The sequence below is a fragment of the Cervus canadensis genome, chromosome 4, assembly GCF_019320065.1.
Source record: "Cervus canadensis isolate Bull #8, Minnesota chromosome 4, ASM1932006v1, whole genome shotgun sequence".
NCBI classification, from domain to species: Eukaryota; Metazoa; Chordata; class Mammalia; order Artiodactyla; family Cervidae; genus Cervus; species Cervus canadensis.
Window position 1 is genome coordinate 91,536,049 of NC_057389.1, and position 20,758 is coordinate 91,556,806.

Sequence of the window (20,758 nt, forward strand, 5' to 3'; positions counted from 1 at the left end):
GGGGCCAGGGGGTGGGGACGACTTTCTTTAATTGCGGACCTTGAGCACAGAGTCTAAGAATGTGACTCTACGCAGAGGTGTGGGGTCACACGGCATCAGCTCAACCATAGAGGGGCTGGAGAGGCAGCCATGTGGGTGGTCGGTCATGTCTATGTGACTGAGCTCCTAGACAGCAAGGCTTGCAGGCTGGTAACGCTCTGTATGTGTCTTCCTGTAATGCTGCCAGCAAAGGTGGTGCTGCCCACAGCGCCACAGAAGGACACTGCTCCCTGTGCCTCTCCCCTCGGCTGGTTCTAACCTGTGTCCTTTCACTGTAAAAACCGACTGCTGTGAGCACACGAGCTTTCAGAGTGTTCTGAGAGTCCTTCCAGGGAATCATCGAGTCTGAGGGTGGACTTGGAGACCCTGGACTCTGCAGCTGTGGTCAGAAGAGACAGGGTGGGGCCTAATCCTACAGCTGCATGAACCGCACTGTGGTTTTCCCCAGGATTTCAAAGTGTCTGCTGAGAACATCAGAAATGTCAACTTGTTCCCACATATCATCTCTGAAAGCATTTGCCACGAAGTAGCAGTTCAACCAGGATGATGTGACAATTTTCCTGCATTTGTGTGCCTCCTCTGATCTCTTCCTGTGCAGCCACCAGCAAACCAGCAAGTTTGGAAGGCCCAGCTCCACTCAAGAACCAAACTCATCTCAAAGCTGGAGTGCGGGGGGACTTTCTGGAATGGTCTTATTCGCTGTCCTTCTCCTAACTGCTCTGCAGTTCCCCCAGCTTAATGGAGAGCTCCCAGTCTAGTGTTGGAGAAGGAAATGGCAATCCACTCCAGTGTTCTTGCCTGCAAAATCCCACGAACAGAGGAGCCTGGCAGCTACAGTCCATGGGGTCACACAGAGTCGGACACAACTGAAGTGATTTAGCAGGCATGCCCAATCTAGAGTGGCTGTCTATTCCAGGGGAACATGAGGTTAAACATCAGCCACATGTCCAACCCTCAATGGAGGCATCACTGGGTGGGTACGACAGGGCTGGGAGCTTAGCTCTGTGGTTGCAGCTGGGTCTCTCGGCGGGCTGGATGGCAGAATCCCTAACAGGATCTCTGTGTCCTAAAGAAGACCAGTCTTGACAAGGGTTCCCTGCACCATGCCAGACTGGTTTACCACCATTTCACACAGGCCGGGAGAACTGTGGTTTGCAGCAGCTGGGGGAGCCACTTTCTCTTGTGTCCCTATGGCTATACAAGATGCTCAGATGGATTTTTCTCTAAGTCACAGGATAACAGAAAGTAGACTGATACCTGACATATTTTGTCTTTAGTTTGAAAATATCCAAGGCCTTATCAATAGGATGCTGGTTCCAAGTGTCTATTTATTGATTTGTTTGGTTCCCCAGTCTTAGTTGCCCCAGGCGGGGTCTTTAGTTGTGCAACGTCAACTCTTAGATGCGGCATGTGGGATCTAGTTCTCTGACCAGGCATGGAACCCGGCCGCCCGCACTGGTTCACTTAGCCAGTGGACCACCAGGGAAGCCCTGTTTTTTTTTTAACCGAGATGTAGCCTGCTATGGGGAAATATGTACATCTGAGGTGTACTCCTGGTGAAGGTTTTCAAGCGCAAACCCAGATTCCAAAGTCCCAGAGGGTCCTCAGTGCCTCTTCCCTGTCAAGTACCCCCCACTGGAAGTAACCACTGACCCACACCCTCACCGTGACTGACTTCTGAACTTCCTATAACTGGAAGCGTACAGCCTGTACTTGCCAGTGGTTGCCTTCTCTCCCTCAACAAAGCGTCTGTAAGATTCTTCCAGGGAGCTGACATCTGGCTGTTTCTGTAGTTGGCAGAATCCTGCTCTTCCATTAGGCCACCGTGGACATGTTCTCCTGGGGGTGGACGCTGGGCTGTTTCCTTTAGGCCAGTTGTGATCAGAGCTGCTGTGGATGCCCCTGTGCATGTCTTCTGGTGGGCGTGTGCGCTCCACTAGGACTGGAGTGGCCATGTCAGAAGTGCAGCCAGTGAGCCCAGCTCTGGGAGACAATGCCCAGAGCCCGGTGCGCCCGTGAGCAGTGTGTGAGGTCCTGGGGCTCCACGTTCTTGGTGACACCGTTCTGGGGCACTATGAGGGGGCACGTCACTCCCATCCACTTGTACGTTTCCTTGTTGTCATGACGTCCGTGCAGTGATCAGACCTTTTCACATGCTGATTGGTCATCAAGGCATCCTCTTCTGGGAGGTGTCTATTCACACTTTTTGCCCATTTTATTTATTTTTAAATTTCTGGCTGTGCTGGGTCTTCATTGCTGTGCATGGGCTTCTCCAATTGCGGGTTTTCTCTACTCTCTAGTTGGTGCTGAGGCTTCTCACTGTGGTGGCTTCTCTTGTTGCAGAGCACAGGCTTGATACTGCAGGATTGGTAGTTGGGGCACACTGGCTTAGCTGCCCCATGGCATGTGGGATCTTATGGACCAGGGATCCAATCCATGTCCCATGCACTGGCAGGCAGATTCTTGACCATTAGACCACCAGGAAGCCCCTCCCATTTTATTTTTATTTATTTATTTAAGGTCACTCCATATGGCAGGTGGAATCTTAGTTTTCCCACCTAGGATCAAACCTGTGCTCCCTGCATTGGGAGTGAGCACAAGGTCTTAACCTCCAGACCATCATGGAAGTCCCTTTTTTGCCTGTTTTAAAATCTGATTTTCCTTTCCCAGTCTGTAACAATTTTCACCATCTGTTAAGAGGGTGTCTTCTGATGAACAGATGTTTTTAATTTTAGTGAATTCTCACTGAAGAGTCTTCTGTTGCTAGTGGTTTCTGACCTCCTGAAGAAGTCTAGCCTCCTTCCAGGCCATGAAGGTTTTCTCCCATGTTGCTCTTTTCACATTTAAAAAAAAACAAAAAAACCTTTACTGAAATACAGCTCATTTATATCACATTTGTCTATCATCCATTAAAAATTAATACATGTGTGCAGGGAAGGGAGGAGTCAAGGTTCATCTTCTCTGTCTGGATATGCCAGCAATCTGCATGACGTTCCGAAAAACCCATCGTTCCCCACTGACCTCCAAGGGTCTTTGTTTTCTCGGTTCTAATAAGGTTCTTTCGGAAGAATATTATTAGGAAGAAAACACCAGGGTCTGTCATTTTCATTGGATTTTTGTACATTCCATATTTTGAATAATTGTTGGTCTACATTTCTTCTTCTTTGTGGAATCTGCCTCAGAGGTGAAGTCTCCAAATGAGTTTGATGTTTTGTTCTCAACAATGACACAGATTACATTTTTAGGCCCAGCAGTTGAACTTGAATCTGCCTCTTCTCCACTTCATCCTTTGTTTCTCTTCTAATGACAGAAAATTCTTAGCACAATTTGCATCCTTTATTTGGGTTCTATGACAGTCACTACTCACCCCAAAATTCACGCTAACAGCTTCTCCAAGGGATGCCCCCTGGGCTCGCACCTTGACACATCTTGACTTAATTCCCCTCCTACTTTGCTTGTGACTAACTGCTAAGCATTACTATAAATTCAAGTTGCAAAACCTTCCTGCCATGGGGACAGCCTTACTGACCTGGATGCAGCAGGAAGCGGAAGAGACACTGGGGGGCTGAAGGATGACCCTGGCTGCCCCACCTGCACTCAACCTGCCCTAGGTGGGCAGGACATGCACACATCTCCTGGGAGGGCTGTGAGAGAGCCATGATTTTCTTATTCTGCTTTCTTCGTCTTTTTCACTAGCCCACACCACATAGCATGTGGGATCTTAGTTCCCTGACCAGGGATCGAACCCGTGTCCCCTGCAGGGTAGCACAGAGCATTAACCGCTGGACCACCAGGAAGTCCCTGTTTTTCTTAAGGAGAGCTCCTGATCCACTCAGGACCCTCACTGATGCAGAAAGCACACGGTCTCCTCTTTGGTATCTCTCTGAGGACAGGGGCCCTGGTCTATGTCTTCTCAACAAGCAGCTGACCTGCGATGACCCAGGGAGACGACAGCAGGCGGGAAGACGGCAGCGAGGGCGGGGGCAGGTGTCTAAAGGAGACCCCTGGCTCTCTGCTCCAGCCACAGGAGCCTCCTCACCACGGGCCACTGGCCACGTGATCGGCCTCCATCACAGCAGACACCCTTGTCCTCCACTCACCCCACTGTGGGGCCCCTCCTGGAGCACTGGCCCCAGACCTGCCCTCCTCAGGGCTCCTCTCAAAGGTCACCTCCCTGCCCTCTCATCAGGCTGACACTGTCTCCCCTCTTCCAGGACGTGAACGTCATGTCCCACGAGGGCAGAGACTCTGAGATGGAGAACCAACCAGAGCGTGCGGAGTGACTGCCCTGGAGGCAGAGGGCTCACAGGGCCCCCCCGGAGCCCCCACTTACCTGTCCTTGTACTTGATCACGGCATCCACGATCTTCTTCATCTTCTTGGTGAGGTTGGGCGGGTTAGGGGAGAGCTTCTCAGCAGGTGGCCGGCCGCGCTTCTTCTGCTTTTTGCTCTCGTCGTCCTTATCACGGCTGCGGGTGCTGGTGGTCGGGGTGGAGGGGCCGGCGTCGCTGTCTCGCTTGCGCTTCCGTGACGATTTCTTCTGCCGGACCTCCTCTTCGATCTCCTCCAGCGTGCCCTCCTCGATGGCCTTCAGGGTCAATAGTGGTAAAAATAGGACAGCCAGCACCGAGGTCGACAAGCAGAGGCCACGCGCAGACCTGGGGGCCCAGTGAGGGACAGCTCTGCCTCCCCAACCCCGTCCTTCACGGACATACGGCGTCTGTGACAAGTTGAAGAGTCACAGTCTCATGGTGCAGAGTCGCAAAGACTGGGCTCCTGTCAGCCCTCCACCGGGAGGTGACCTAGTCAACACTGTGCCCCAGACCTGCCATGTTGTTAAACAATTGTGCTAAGACCCACATCCCACAGAATCAAACGCTTCAAACACTGTCAAGCGTGCAGTTCGGTGGTATCAGGGACATTCCCACAGTGGGGTCACCACCACCATCCACCTGTCTGTGCACAACTGAGGCGGCAGTGGGACAGAGCCCCAGACCACACCATGACCCATCGTTTTGCTCACTAAGTTGTCCTAGATAATAATTTCCTCTCATTTTTCAGCAACACAATTTTTAATGCCTATTAAGTATTTCCTCGCACAGTGGGCCTTAATGGAACTTCTGCTCTCGGGCAATTTAGGTTCTTTCCAAGTTGGGGTGGGATGGGGTGAGGGGGTGGGCTGTTTTTAAGTAATGCCATGACCAGACATATGTCTGTCTTTCAGATAGCTTCCTGGTAGTGAAACTGCTGAGTTGAAGGACGTGAACGTGAATGTTCATTTTAAAATAGTTCCAACTGATGAATTCTCAAAGGTAATAACTAACCTGAACACCCAGTCAGAGGAAGCCAGGTGTCCAGGGGAGCTTGGAATCAGAAATGGGAGGGGGGCCTGGAGCCAAAAGGAGGCACTGGGTACTCATCTCAGTGACTCGCTGCAACTGTGAGCAGGTGGGGGCCAGGCACTGACCACCGCCCCCTGTGGAGGGGAGACAGTCACACCCCCCCCAAACACGGTGACAAGTGTGCAGAGTGCCATGGGAGGGTGAGTGGAGCCCTGAGGGTGCGGCAGCTGATGTGTCCTTGTCGGGGGCGGGAAGTGCTTCCCAGAGTGGGGCACGTCAGATCCGAGGGCGGAGGGCAGTGGGAGGAGGTATCCAGGCTAAAGGAGTAGCACGGGGGGCACAGAGTGGGCAGGAGGGCCTGAGAGCAGGCTGGCCCAGGGGAGGGCACGCAGTGGGCTGAAGCGTGTCCCCTCTAATCTGTATCTACCTGGAACCTCAGAGTGGCATCTTATGGAATAACAGGATCTATGCACACATAATAACTTAAGGATTGAGATGAGACCATCCTCTGTTAGGGTGGACCAGACTCAAGGAGACAGAAAAGGTCATACAAAGAGACTCTGGGGGCATCCATGTGAAGATGGAGGCAGAGACGTGAGAGACGCGGCCGCAAGCCAAGGAATGCTGGGGCCACCGCAAGCTGGAAGAGGCAAGGAAGGAGCCCTGAGACAGAACACAGCCCTGCTGACGCCTCGATTTCAGACTTCCAGCCTGCGGAACTGTGAGAAGTTGAATTCCTGTTGTGTTAAAGTCACTCCCTCCATGGTCATTACTACAGGAGGCTCTGGTCCTACACCCAAGACATGTGGGTCAGCGCAGCAGGGAAAGAAGCAGGCACATTCTGAAGGGTCTGGGTACACACAGGGCCACAGCGGCTGCCAGAGAAGCGGTGCCAATTCCATGTCCACACCTAAGACGGAGGAGTGCTGTTTTGGGTAAATCTCTCTATTAATGCAAATTTTACTGACTATGAACTACTGAAAAAAAAGGATGTTATCCAATGGGAAAAATAGTCTTTCCAACAATGGTGCTGGGATGACAAGAGGCCACATGCAAAAGCATGGATCTGGACCCTGACCCCATGCCAAAGGCAAAAGTTAACTCAGAAAGGATCATGGACCTAAATGTAAGAGCTCAAACTCTAAAAGGCTTGAAAGAAAACACAGGGGTAAAACTCTGTGACCTTCAGTGTGGCAATGGACTGACTCTCAGACATGATACCAAGGCCAAAAAACAAATTTGACTTCATCAGAATTTAAATTCCTGTGCTACAGAGGACACCGTCAAGACAGTGAAAAACAAAAACCAAAACCATCCCACAGAACAGGAGAAAATATTTGAAAATCATATGCCTGATAAGAGGCTTTTAAAGAAGATCTACAAATGGCCAACAAGCACATGAAAAGGGGCTTGACACCGTGAGCACCCCTGGAAATGCAATTAAAAGCCACAGATACCACTGCACACCCACTAGAATGGATGGCATCAAAAAGGCAAACAGGACCTCCCTGGCAGTCCAGCAGTAAAGACTCTGAGCTTCAAATGCAAGGAGTACTGGTTTGATTCCCAGTCAGGGAACTAAGATCCTACATGCCACCTGGAACAGCCAAAGCCAAAAATAAAAGTATCAGTGAGGATGTGGAGAAAGTGAAATCCTCCTGTGTTGCTGGTAGGAATGTAAAATGGTTCACCCACTTTGGAAAAGAGTTTTTGTCCCTTCAAAGGTTAAATAGAGAATGACCATTTGATCCATTCCTTGGCATCCACCCCAGAGAAATCAAAACATGTGTCCACAATATTTGTATACACAAATGTCCACAGTGTATTATTCATAACAGCCGAAAAACAGAAACAACCCCAATGATATCTATCCATTGATGACTGGATACACAAACGTTGTACTATATACCACATAATGGTATATCATTCAGCTATAAAAAGAATGAACTCTTGATGTGTGCTAGAATCTAAATGAACCTGGAAAACATCATTTTCCTAAGTGAAAGAAGCCTGACATCAAAGGATCATGTATTCCATGATTTTACAGATGGAAAATGTCCTAAATAGTCAAAATTACTATTGACAGAAAGTTATTTAGAGAATCTAAAGGGATGGGAAGATAGCTAAAGAGGAAAGGGTTTCTTTGAGGGGAGAAAGGTCTAGACTTCATCTGTGGTGACAGTGTCACAACTCTGTGAACATACCAAAATCACTGGATTGTGCATCTTAAGTGGGTGAATTCCGTGGTATGTAAGTTATTCCTCAAAAAAGGTAGAGGAAGAAATGTGTGCAAATTATTATTATACACAAGTGGGTGGATTTTTTTTTAAAAGGTGTGCATGCGTGTTCAGTCATGTCCGATGCTTTACAACCCCATGAACTGTCACCCTCCAGGCTCCTCTGTCCACGGGATTTTCCAGGGAAGAATACAGGAGTGAGTTACCATTTCCTCCTCCAGGGGATCTTTCCGACCCAGGAATCTAATCTGTGTCGCCTGCATTGAAGAGGGATTCTTTGCCACTGAGCCACCTGGGAAGCCCTTTTCAAGGGCTCCCACTGCCTTAGCAATGCAGGGCTGGCAGACGTCCCATGGGAGCTATAAGGTCTACGGCTGGGCTGACGTCAGAGCCTCAAGCTGAGGGCTGGAGACAGGACACCCCAGTTGCCTGAGTTTTGTAGGTTTCTTGCCTGGCATGCTTCAATAGCTCCCTCTGGTGCATAGCTCAGTGCGTGAGGTTGCAAATCTCGGGTGTTCTGAGGTCTCAGGAGAGGATCAGGGCCACCCGGCCTCACGGCTGAGGAAACGTCATGACCACAGTTAATCGAGGGGAACCCCGGGGTGTGTGATCAGAGGCCTGGGGTGCAACTGCTCATTCCAGGGTGTGGCAACCAGCAGGGCGTAGCCGAAAGCCGCCACCTGCCCTCTGCGAGCATTGTTTCAGGGACAACAATTTGAAGGCTAGACTCTCAGTCGTCACCTCTACACTCAGAGCTCTGGGGTGGGGGTGGGCTCTGATGTGTCACAGTAACCCAGATGCTGACCTCGGTGCTGGGCCCTGGGCTGGGGGGGCGGGGGGCGCCCACTCCCTCCTCCCTTGCAGCTCCCAGGGGTGATGCGCCCACATCAGGGTCACCTGACCCCATTAGCACTCCCAACGATCTCACAGGGAGATGTGACATCCCTACTCTAGCCCTGGGTCCTCTGGCCAGCCCCCTGCGGAGGTCACCAAAAGTTTCCTTTAACCTGACACATGAAAGGCCAGCTCCACCCAGCACTGGGTTCGAGCGGCTCAGAAGCCTCACGGGTGTGCCTGCCATGGTTCAACAGGAGGAACTGAGTGAACCTGAGCCCACGTGTGAAGGCCTGCCGTCGTCCGTACTGAGAGCGGCTAAGGGCGATGCCCGGGGTTTGCACGTAGGCCCCGCCCAGCGGCCACGTTGTGCGCCTGAGCCCCTCGCGGCCCTCTCCGGCATGTACCTTGAGCCACTGCTTCTCAGTCAGCGAGTCACTGTAGTCCACCTCCTTGCGGTGACGCGAGCCACGGCCGAACATCTTCTCCTCCTCCTCCTCACAGGTCAGCCGTTCCACCTCGGCGTCATCCTTGATGATCCACGAGGGGAGCTCGTCCTCCTCCATGAGCCGTGGCTTCCGCTTGGGGTTGCGGGCCTCCTCACGCCGGCGGTCCAGGTCCATGCGCTGTGGGGTGTGGGGCCAGGGAAGCATTAGCCCAGGGACGGCCGGCAGGCACACGCAGGGTACCCTGCCTGGGGACCCAGTTACATGGGAATGGGGTTTTGCAGCAGCCAAACTGGCCGAGCTCTCAGGTCAGACCCTGGCTGGGACTCTGCTGTGGGGCAGAGAGAACTGGGAAGGACGCAGAGGTGACGGAAGCGGGGCTGAAATAGGATGGCGGTTCCATGGACAGCCTCATTGGGAGGCACAGGCCCGCTGAGGCTAAGGGCGCCTTGGATTCCACACCCACGGAGGGCGAGGGACATCCGAGACCGAGGCCCAATTCAGTCCCTCGGCCCGGGACAGGGTGATGCCCTCTGAAAGGGAAAGAGCCTCAAGGACAATAGGCACCAGCAGGACGGTGTGCTCGGGTATACTTCCATCCCTACGACACGCTTAGGAGACCACAGGACAAAGAGGGGTCAGTTAGGTGTCATCTGCAGGCCACTCAGAGGGCTGCCCCGGCTCCAGTAGTGCTGGGGACGCCGGTGTCACTGAGACCCCTCGGTCTGCTGGGTGTCGGCAGGGAGGGCGCGTGAGCCCCACACTCCACGGTCTGTTCAGGTGGGAAAGCCAGTGCCCACGGCGCTCACCATGAACAGGTCGAACTCCTCCTCGTGCCGGGCTATCATCTGGTTCACCGTCTCGTCGTCAGGCACCTCGTCTTCTTCCTACAAGACGTCACATGTTTAGTCTGGCTGCGGGGGGGCCGGGGTGGGCGGCGGCGGCGGCCGGGCTCGGAGGCGAGCGGCGGCAGTCCGTGGGAGAGGAGCTGGCGGTCCCTGGTCCGGCTGCGGTGGATGGGGACCCACGCGGCAGCGATGAGGCACACACGCACACGCACACGCACGCTCCGTGGGGTCAGGGCCCTCTGCTGGCCGTCTCAGCCGAGAAGCCGAGGATTGAATGGGCGTGGAGACTGAACTACCCCGCTCACCTTTAGAGGTGGCTCCTCCGAGTCGGGGTTGACGCCCGCTGGCGGAGGGGCAGTGTGGGCGAAGCTGGCACTGCCGCTGCCCGTGCTGCAGTGTCTGCTCTGTGGATAGATAGAGGACTTCAGTCTCCAGGGCTATCAATCCGGCGTCTTTCACCAGCAGTTGTTTTTTTTTTTTTTTTTTTAATAATAATAATAATAAAAAAAAAAAACCACTTCAAAGAAAAAGCAAGTATACTCATCGTCTTTCCTTTCAGCCCACACTCCCTTTACTCCAAAGGGATGCAAAAAAAAAAAAAAAAAGAAAAAGAAAAAGTGCAAAAAAAGGTAAAAAAAAAAACAAAAACGAAAGCCGCTCATGCGTCCACCACTCACGCTGGGGAGGGGGTCGGGGCCGGTGCTGCGCTCACCTCGTCCTGCTCCTCGTGCTCCAGGATGGCCTGCAGGAAGGCACGCCGCTCGTGGCTGGAGGACTTCTGGTCAAACATGCCGGCCTGGATCACCTTCTGGTCCACATTGAGCTTGTACTTGGCCGCGGCCAGGATCTTCTCCTCCACACTGTTGACCGTGCACAGGCGGAGCACCCGCACCTCGTTCTGCTGCCCAATGCGGTGGGCACGGTCCTGCGCCTGCAGGTCCTGGGGGTGGGGGTGGGGGGAGATGCCATCAGCCCCGGATGTTTAAGGGGGAGTCAGGACACTGCATGCTGCTGGGAGACACACAAGCGCTCGCCTGGCCGGCAGCTGCATAGCCAAGAAACTTCAGGAACGAGACCTGGAGCCTGCACCAAGGGGACTTCACCCTGAGATCCTGCAAAAGCGTCACTTTCTGCCTTAACTGGAACTTGGCAAATACTCGGGAAGAAAGTGTGGTTTTAAAAGGCTGCCTGAGGGGTTATATTCTTGAGCAGCTCCCGTCACATTGCACAGGGCCCACTGCTGTGCAACTAGGCCCCCGGTGGGGCCGCATCACTGACAGCACTGTTCACAGAATGACGCCGAAGCTGCGCACCACACCAGGTCGATGCCTGCTTTGACTGGGGGCCCTGCTGCTTCCTTGCCAGGCCACCCCGGGCCCAGGTCCCGCCCGTCTAGCCTTGGGAGCCACTGCTAACACCAACCCCTCTCGTGGTTTCTGTGTGTGCGAGGGGCCAATGGGCAACGGATGCCCTGTGCCTGGTGTGGAGCAAACGCCAGGAGAGTGGGAGGCGCGGGGCCAACACCATCTGTCACCCCGTGAGCCCAGAGCAGAGCCAGGGGGGCGCCTATGGAATCCTGGGTCTGGCTCCGTGTGGAGCTGACCTGGAGATCTGCATCCCACCTCTTGGGACAGCTGTGTTGCGGCCCCAGGGCTCAGCCCCCGGCTCAGCCTGCATGACCCCTGGCAGAGAGGACTGGCCCCTCATGGTACACCCCTAGCCCGCCACATGTTTCATGACCCCCAGTGCCTCCCAGTGTGGAGAGGCTCCACAGAGGTCTCTCCCCCAGCTGCCTGCTGATGCGGGAAGCACACCCCCACCACCTCTTAGCAAACAGGCCAGTCATGGAAGTCCGAGTGGGAACCACTCCAACCCAGGCTGACGGCAGTGACCACCCCAGACGTTCGCTGGCATACGGGCTATGGTTCCCACGCTGATAACCAGAGCCACTGGGTGTGGGGAAGGGCTCACTCACACTGTCAACAAGAGTGAGAGCTGGGCACCCTGGTGGAGGCCACTTTGGCAGAAGCAAAAAATAGGACAGGGACAGGCCTCTGGGCCGAGATACCCCAACTCTCACTCGGCCTGGGCCTGGCCAGTGCTCCGAGAGAGAGGGACAGCAGGGCTCCACGAGAGGACAGTGGTCAGGCCGAGAAACAGAAAACATGGACACCTGCCAACTGGGGTTTGAGTTAAAAGGCCTGGGGCCGCCATACACCAGGAAGGCTGGCCGCTGAGGATGCACTGGGGATAGGCTTGGTGCACTTGCATGGATATGTGAACACACCAGCCGGTGGCAGGAAGAGACACGTGCTGGAACACTCCAGGTTCACACCAAAGCCGGAGCATCTGTGCATGCAGAGATGGAGGCTGGCGTGTGCTCAGTGTAGAGTGGGAGTGGCGGGGAAGGGAAAAAAACGCACATTTCCGTTTGTTACTTTCAGTTACTGGTATTTGCGTTTGAAAGAACTACGGGCATGGAGCCCCATGCAGGCGTGCGGACAAGACAGCAGAGGAGCAGTGCAAGGAGCACACAAAGGCGCCCCAGTGAGGGGGCCAGCGTGAGGGCTGGGCCAGGACACGGCCAGGAAGGACCCCCTGGTAACAGGACCCTCACTACCAGCCACATGACTGGGGCATTTTCCATTTTCTCTGCACATCTATGTGACGCCAGGATTGTTCTTTTCCCCCTTCTTTTGGATGGTGCCACACAGCTTATGAGAGCCCAGTCCCCAGACCAAGGACTGAACCCAGGCCCTCAAGCAGTGGAAATGTGGAGTCCTAACCACTGGACAGCCGGGGAATTTTAAGAAAAAATTTTTTAAAATAACGGTGGAACACGTATTTTTTCATAATCAGAGCAAAGAACTAGTTTGAGAAACTTCCCTCTGCACCTCTCTCCAGGTGCGGCCAGGGCTCTAGGAAAAGGTCAGGAGGCCGCCGCACACTCACACCAGGGGGCACGGTCACTGCCAGGGCGTGCACGCTGTTACCTGGTGGGGGTTCCAGTCACTGTCAAATATGATCACAGTGTCAGCCGACTGGAGGTTCAGACCCAGGCCCCCGGCCCGGGTGCTGAGCAGGAAGATGAAGTACTCGGAGCCGGGCTCGTTGAAGGTTTTCAGCAGCATCCCCCGGTCCTCCGCTTTCGTGGTTCCTGCCACGTGGGTAGACCAGGGTTAGCAGGGCGACCGAGGGAGGAGACACAGACGGACACCTGCATCAGGGAGCGGCGACCACACCCACCACCATCCAACCAATGGCTGCGGACTCTGACTGACGAGTAGCTTGGATCTAAGGTGACACCACTGACCGCAGTCGGCCCGCCCCAGAAGAAAACGAGCCCCCCACGTGAACTGGGGCTGCTGCAGGCGCTAGACAGGCAGGCACTGGGGCACAGGGCTGGTACCCAGCAGACACCCAGGCAACAGGCTGACCCCTGAGCACTGCTGGAACCAGCTGTCCGGGGGTGGTGGGAGGCGCTGCAGCGGCGCTGTTTCAATGCACCTCTCCGAACCCACGAGGGGCCTCTGGGTGAACACACGGTGCTGCTACGGGTAACGAGCGACTGGTCAGAGGCTGGAGCCTGCCTCCATGCCCCTGTGGTGGGTTTCCTCCATTCACAAAGGGAATCGTCTATACAGGCAAGCACACTGGACTGTACAATGGTGGTATGTCTCTCTCTGGGCAGGATGGCTCGCCGCTTCGTGAAGCCACAGCAACTCGAATGTGAGGGCCCAGGGCGTGATCCTCGGAGGGGCATCTAAGCTCCTCAGGCTCCTATCAACTCAAAGCAAAGGTGCCTCCGGTGAAACCAGGTGTCATTTTTGGTGCTGTTTCTAGCCACTCGCCTACACATCAGGATGAACAGCATAGAGGCCCAAGGTCCATGGCACCTGGGCTGTCCTGGCTCCTAGGAGGGGCTGAGGCCTCGGGCACAGCTGGGGCAGGGTCAGGTCAAGGGGCTGCTCCGGTACCCCCGGCTGCAACCTCACTCTCAGCACTCTGACAGCAGAAGGTTCCACTCCCCATGTCACTGAGCTCCCCAACCCTTTGCTGTTCCTTCTGGGGGGTGGCGGGCAGAGAGGCCTATGGGATCTTAGTTCCCCGACCAGGGACTGAGCCCATGCCTCCAGCAGTAGAAACATAGAATCCTAATCACTGGACCCCCAGGGTTTTCTTTCCCAGAGTTTCCGCCCATGTGGAAGTGACCACATGAAATGCCAGAGATGCAACCATGGTCCAGCAAACAGAAGTCCTCACTTACACAGAGGACTCACATCATGGAGAGAAAAGGTGGTTGGGGGGGCAAGTGGACAGATACTCGGGTGGGAGGGAACATGCTCTCGGCCTGTCCACTAGGGGGTGGGACGGTGTCACCATTGTGAAAGCTCAGACCCTACAGAGGCCAGCGCACTGAGGGAAGGGCAAAGGCTGGGGTGGCGTTGTCTGGCCACACAGGCCTTGGCACGGACGCAGCTTTCAGCCTCAGGACACGTGATCACCTGACGAAGGCTGTGTTTGTAAGGGTTACCCTGGATGGAATTCTAAGAACAGTTGAAAGAAGTCAAGACAGAGATGCAGCAAAGGTTCTGGGCGGGAGTGGGGAGGGCCGATTCTGACGGACAGGTCCACCCAGCAACCACAAGTTAACGGTCTGAAAATCCACAGTACCACGAGAGGCACCGAGAAACACACACAGGGGCAGAGAGGTTTGGGGTCTCCAACCATGGATGCAGCTTGTACGAGCTTAGACAAAGTCTTGCAGAAATGTGGTCTACCCCACGCTTCTTAACTGTTTACCCCAGTGGGTCTCAAGTCTTTTTCAAATGTTATTTTTTTATGTGAATTAATTTTTTAAAAGTCCTTACTGAATTTGTTACAGTACCGCTTGTGTTTTATGTTCTGTTCTGGAGGTCCCAAGGTACATGGGAATCTTAGCTTCCGACCAGGGATTGAACCCGCACCCCCTGCATTTTAAAGTGAAGTCTTAGCCACTGGACCACCAGGGAAGTTTCCCCAAGTCCGTTTTTTCTTGAGAGCCCCATTCACTCCACCTTATGGAGAGTGGGGGGCTCCCTCTAGATCCGACACGTGTCGGATCAGGAATCCTGCACACAGCCAGCACTGTGCTCAGCCCCACCTCCCCAGGACTCCCTTGTGCTGGCAACAAGGCAGGAGCCAGGCTTCTGACAGTCACAGGCCAGTGTGGTTCCCAATGGACATGCCCCTATCACCCCTGCAACATCTGGATCCCTCCATCCTGCCCTTTCCTGCTTCTCCTGGTGCTTGTGGTTCTGGCATGGATAGGTCTGATTTCAGCCCCAGAGCCATCAGGGCAGTGGAGAAGGGGTGCATATCGCTCACAGCAGTCGAATGAAAGCTCACCCCAGACCTCTGGGGGGAAACACAAATTGCTTCTCTGTTGGGGACATTCCTATTTCTGTGGGTGGAAGAAAAGCCTGGAACGGATGATTGACAATGAAGCCAACCTGGAGGACAAAGGAGCTGAGAGCCCCAGAAAAGCTCCTCTAACACCATCTGGGTACCTGTATCCAGCTGTGCCTGAATCAAGCTTGCCCTTAAAGTTCAGTTATGTGAGTCACAGGCTTTCTTCCCTATGCCCACAGGATATGAGTTTCTGTCACTTCCCACTAAAATTAGTCTATGGGATATACATCAGCCACTGGACCCAGCGTTACGGTGCAAGGACTTTAAGCCTCATGTTCAGGAGACCAGCACGCTACTCCCAGCACCCCTCCCAGTCTCACAAGCCTGTGTCACTGAGCATGCCACTATATCCACTCCCAACACTAGGCCTGGCGTCTCTGGGCCTTGCCCTGCCTCACGGGGGAGGGCAAATCCACCAGCTTTGGCAGCGGTGGATAACAAGGCCCTTTCAAACACATCTCTCTCCCCGGCCACACTCACCATCGAGCCTGAGGTATTTAAAGCCGCGATATGCAAAATAGTCTTCCATGATGGTCATGAGGGAGGTCATCTGACAGAACAGCAGCACTTTGTGGTTGGTGGCCCGGAGTTTGGGAAGAATTCTATCGAGCAGCTCGAATTTCCCTGAGGCTCGGTACAGGTCCAGCCTGGGGAGGGTGGGGGCGGGGAAGGACACACAGGACGTGAACCACAGTGCCCTGAAGGCGGGCAGAGGACATGTGTTCCCACCCACTACCTGACCAGTCCTGGGTGGGCTGGCCACCAAGTCCAAGGGCTCACGAATGTCTCCCCTTGGCAGACTACCCAGCCCCCAAAGTTTCAGCGGAGCCATTCCAATCCAACTAAAATAAACTCAGGCCACCCTAAGTCAAGTGAAAGTGTTAATCACTCAGTTATGTCCAACTCTTTCTGACCCCATGGACTGTAACCCACCAGGCTCCTCTGTTCTTAGGATTCTCCAGGCAAGAATACTTGCCATTTCTTTCTCCAGGGGATCTTCCTGACCAGAGATCAAACCCCAGTCTCCTGCATTCCGGGAAGACACTTTACCATCTGAGCCACCAGGGAAGCCCCCCAGGTCAAGGGTGATTGTGGGATTACAGAGCAACTAGGATCCTTGTAAGAGTGAGAAGAAGGGCTGAGGGCCGCCACGGCTTTGGTCATTCATTCTCAGTTTAGAGGTATGAAAACGGGCCGGGGGCAGGGTGATATGGCTGCCGACCTGCCAGGGCCAGGACTCAAGGCCAGGTCTGTGGGACCCCATCATGTAGTTTGATACAAAAAATAATGACACAGCAAAATGACCTTTGGCTCTTTCATTCAGGGCTCCTGCTCTAAGAAATAGTTTACTATCTCAGAGAAGTGATGGTGGCTTTAGCGCTGAGAATGTTTTAAGAGTAAAACCTTGAGGCTATATCTGAGCCCGATGCTAAGGCCGAACCAAGCCGGGGCTGCACTTTATAAACAATACTGGGGAAAACACCCCCACGGCAAGGTGGGTGCCACACTGTATAAAGTATCTCTCTCCTGGTGGGCAGTTTAGCCTCAAGAGTGTTGAGGGAAGCTGTCACGGGTCACAGAGCCCAGAAGGGGAAGAGTGGGACCTGGAAGCAATGTCTGGTCAACTCTCAAATTTCAGACTTTTTTTAAAATTTGGCTGCACTGAGTCCTAGCTGCGGCATGCAGGATTTTAATTGTAGCAGATGCAACGCAGCTTCCTGAACAGCGATCGAACACAGGCCCTCCGTATTTGGAGCACAGTCTTAAACCACTGGACCACCATGTTAAGTCCCTGAAAGTGCAGAATTTTTATTCTCTTCTTTGGGCTCATCTATGTTTTTTAAGTTTTTTACCAGGAATATACTGCCTTTGAAAGCAGACAACTATGACAACAGAAACAAAGTCAACCACAGAGAGAAACACAGTGGACCATCCATCCCCATCCCGTTAAGTGAGGGAGATTCTCACCCTTGGACGATGCCGCCGGTAAACCCCAAGTGCTCGGAAAAGGACTCCTGTAATGCAATGAGATGTGGGTCAGTGGGGGCAAGAACAGGTGTCCTGGCCCCACACCTCCAAGCCCACCCACAGCAGCTCCAAGACCACACAGAGGAGCTGACAACAGCTTTTCTACCCCACTGACATGCCTTCCTATATGGTCTTAACCACCAAAGGCGCGCCCAAGGACACCGCGCACCTGACACTATCTTTGGAGCACCAAGAGGGAACTGTCAGGGGATTTGCGATGACCCTGAAACTTTATGCCAGAACATGTACACATATGTGTGCTTTTCATTTAAATTTATTTGATTTTTTGGTCGCAACATGTGGCATGTGGGATTTTAGTTCCCAGACCAGGGATTGAACCTGCACCCCCTGCAGTGAAAGCGTGGAGCCTTAACCACTGGACCATCAGGGAAGTCATTATGTGTGTTTTTCAGAAGCAGGAATCCAAATTCTCAAGTGTACTGGGGCCCAGAAAGGTCACGGCTGGAGTTGTCATGAAGAGGGACATGCTCTCCACACGTTGACCTGGGATCGCCCCACACACTGCTGAGTGGGAAAGGCGAGCAGCCAACCAGCAGGGGTGGCATGACCACTCCCACCCTGGGTGGGAAGCAATTCCAGAGAACAGCCTGGAAGGCTTCGTGATCATCCCAGGTGGGACTTTCATTTCTCCCACATACTTCTTTTCTCTTTCCTTTATAAAAAAAATTTTACATATTCTTTCTGGCCACCACAGGGCCTGCAGGATCTTAGTTCCCTGACCAAGAATCAACCCCATGCCTCCGGAGTGAAACTGCGGAGTCTTAACCAGTGGGCCACCAGGAGAGTCCCTCTCTATCATATTTTCCTACACTGTTTGGATTCTTCACAATAAGGACCGGCAGAGAGAATCTCAGTAAAAAGACAAATGTACACTCATCACCTAGTTACAAATTCTTCATCTTTAAAGCTGCAGAGAGAAGTGCCCCAGCTCTGCTGGGGGAGCAGGGCCTCGTGTGGGCTGAGGCCACCCCACCTGGGCCTCACCTCGATGTGCTGGAACATGTAGGGGTGGTTGCAAATCTTCCTCAGCTGCATGATGGTGTTCATCAGGGTCTTGGTACCACCTTTGCCCTGAGGAGGCACAAGTGAAAGTGAAAGTCGCTCAGTGGTGTCCAACTCTGCGATCCCAAGAACTATACAGTCCATGGAATTCTCTAGGCCAGAATACTGGAGTGAGTAGCCTTTCCCTTCTCCAGAGGATCTTCCCAACCCAGAGATCAAACCCAGGTCTCCCACATTGCAGGCAGATACTTTACCAGCTGAGCCACGAGAGGCTCCCAAACTGGTCTTGCCTGGGGTGGGGAGAGGGTAGGGGTGGAAGGAGGACGTGGCGGGGGCAGGGCTTGTGCAGCTGGTTCCTCTTGGGGATCAGAAGCCAGCATGAAGCCAGCACTGGGGGAAGCAGAGACCCCGGGCACCCCGGAGGGTGCAGAGTGAGGAGGGGCCAGGCCAGCAAGACGAGAGGGACACACGACTGGCAAAGCGCGGAGGCCGGATCACAAACACTTTGTGATTCATAAGGCCAGCTGTGCGGGCACTGGGAGAGAGTCCCCGGGGCCTGCAGCCAGATGGGCCGTGACGGCTGAGGAAGCCCTCTGGCTTTGGGATGAAGGAAGGATGCGGGGGTGGGTGCCGTGGGCAGAGAAGTAAACCAGGGAATGGGCTGCCAAATGGCCCAGGTGAAGAAAGAGCCCAAACCAAACACGTGGAGGAGGAAACCAGGAGGCTGGGCCAAGCTCGAGGCAGAGGGCACAGAGTTGAGGGGACTGGAAGGATGGTTTCAGTCTGGTGAGAAGAGGGTTGTTAGGGTAGGCCCAGGAGGTAGCAGCCCACCTAGCCCCAACTCCTCTCCATTATAAACAAACGTCACACCAAGTTTGCATAATGACAAGGAGAAGGGACCAGTGGAGGTGGCTTGTTGGGAAGATGGGATGCACCTGAATGTTCTAACTGCTATGGTCTGTGCTGGATCCTCACTGCTAATGGACGCGCCCACAGGAGCCAGCATTTCACGAACAGAGGACCCTAGACTGCTGACTGGGGGCCGCAGGGCCCCCCTGAAAACAGGCCCTCAGCCCCTGGACTCTTAGCCTTACGGACTGAACTGAACCACACCAGCTATGATCTAAACCAAGGCCGGTCAACACCCTCAGGATCACAACCAGACGGGGCCTTGGTCACAAAAATCACCTCCCAGGAGGAGAAAGCCTGCTGGTTCCCACACACCCAGCCACTCCCAGGCTGCCCACCCGCCCACCATGGACACCCAGGTGGGACAGGGGCCCGGGCCAACCTTCTTGTCCTTCTCGGAGCCGTCGGTCAGCAGCACCCCCTTGGCCTGCATGTGCCGATAGAGCACGCGCTGCAGGGCCGACATGTCGCACTTGATGACGTACTCCACCTGTGGGTACACGCCGCTGTCAGCCGAGTCCAGGTCCCCGAGCCCAGCCTCTCAGACATCCTGGGCCCTGGCCTCTGATCACGGCACATGAGGGTGATGGTGAAGAGCCCCCACACCCAGGGGATGAGGGAAGCTGGGCTGCAGTAGATGCACGGGGCTAGAGAAATGTGGGGGCTTCCTGGGCCAGAGGGGCAACACAGCTTTCTTTCAAAGGCCTCCCCTCAGCCAGCCCAGGAACAAAGGGCAAAGGTGACATGAGGGGTGACTGGTGGGGCACCAAAGCCCCTCAGGAGAGAGGGGAGGGACTACTACGGGCCAGCAGGTGGGACCTAGCTGGCCCCTAGCACACCTGCCTTGCACTTTCAGAGACCTGTGCAGGTGAGCAGCCATCCCCAGGCGAGGCTGACTCCTGAATGCTGAGCAAGACAGGGCCAGGCTGGGGGACTCCAGAGAGCCGCCCGATTGGGACCCCTCCCCGGGATAACCCCAGCACGATGCTGAATGCTGCATTAGGGCTCCCTCCACTCAAGTAAACACAGCACCTTTTCAGGCAACTGAGCCTCCACTTCCTTCTTGAGCCGCCGGAGCAGGAAGGGCCGCAGCACTTTGTGGAGACGGCGGATGATAAGGATGGTTTCCTCCTCGTTCAGGTCCACCTGGCACCCCAACGAGACATGCAAGCCAAGCGTTACCTCCAGGGGAGCAGCGACACGTGGGCAGGGCCACCTGGTGTCGCCCTGCACTCAGCGCCTCCTTTCCAGCCAGCTCTACACTTTAAGAGAGCTCGGCGGGGCACCCTCTTCCTGTGGAAAACTGCAGGGACCTGAGACCTTCCATGGAAGTCCTGGGACACGGAAGCGAAGCCCCCAGGGCACCAAGAAACACGGCAGCACACCGAGTGGCCTCCCCAAGAGTGACACAAACTCGTGTGTCTGGAATCCTGAGAACATGTGCAAACGGAACCTGGCCAGCACTGCAGGGGTAACACGGACACAGTGCATGGTGTAAACTGGGGGTGCTCAGAGGGCTCAGCCTACTGGGAGCCCCAATACCCTCTCATTTCAGCCTCCGTGGGAGAGACGGATAGAAAGGCTGCTCTCCCGTGGGCCTGC

At 54.4% G+C, this 20,758-nt stretch overlaps 1 protein-coding gene across 9 annotated transcripts in view; it reads right to left on the reverse strand.

Annotated features, from left to right (window-relative positions):
* Nucleotides 1-20,758, reverse strand: part of SMARCA4 (SWI/SNF related, matrix associated, actin dependent regulator of chromatin, subfamily a, member 4) — a 91,023-nt gene that overhangs the window by 16,502 nt on the left and 53,763 nt on the right. For 3 of the 9 annotated variants that reach the window (XM_043466589.1, XM_043466587.1, XM_043466588.1), the window contains exons 20-30: nucleotides 20,189-20,302; nucleotides 19,539-19,646; nucleotides 18,230-18,316; nucleotides 17,165-17,211; nucleotides 15,677-15,843; nucleotides 12,739-12,902; nucleotides 10,458-10,685; nucleotides 10,051-10,149; nucleotides 9,707-9,784; nucleotides 8,859-9,077; nucleotides 4,373-4,635 (exon numbers count right to left, since the gene is read on the reverse strand). In XM_043466589.1, coding sequence (XP_043322524.1) covers nucleotides 4,373-4,635; nucleotides 8,859-9,077; nucleotides 9,707-9,784; nucleotides 10,051-10,149; nucleotides 10,458-10,685; nucleotides 12,739-12,902; nucleotides 15,677-15,843; nucleotides 17,165-17,211; nucleotides 18,230-18,316; nucleotides 19,539-19,646; nucleotides 20,189-20,302 — 1,574 coding nt within the window. The remainder of the gene's footprint in view (nucleotides 1-4,372; nucleotides 4,636-8,858; nucleotides 9,078-9,706; nucleotides 9,785-10,050; nucleotides 10,150-10,457; nucleotides 10,686-12,738; nucleotides 12,903-15,676; nucleotides 15,844-17,164; nucleotides 17,212-18,229; nucleotides 18,317-19,538; nucleotides 19,647-20,188; nucleotides 20,303-20,758) is intronic. The other 6 variants (XM_043466596.1, XM_043466594.1, XM_043466595.1 and 3 more) reach the window with 3 other exon arrangements.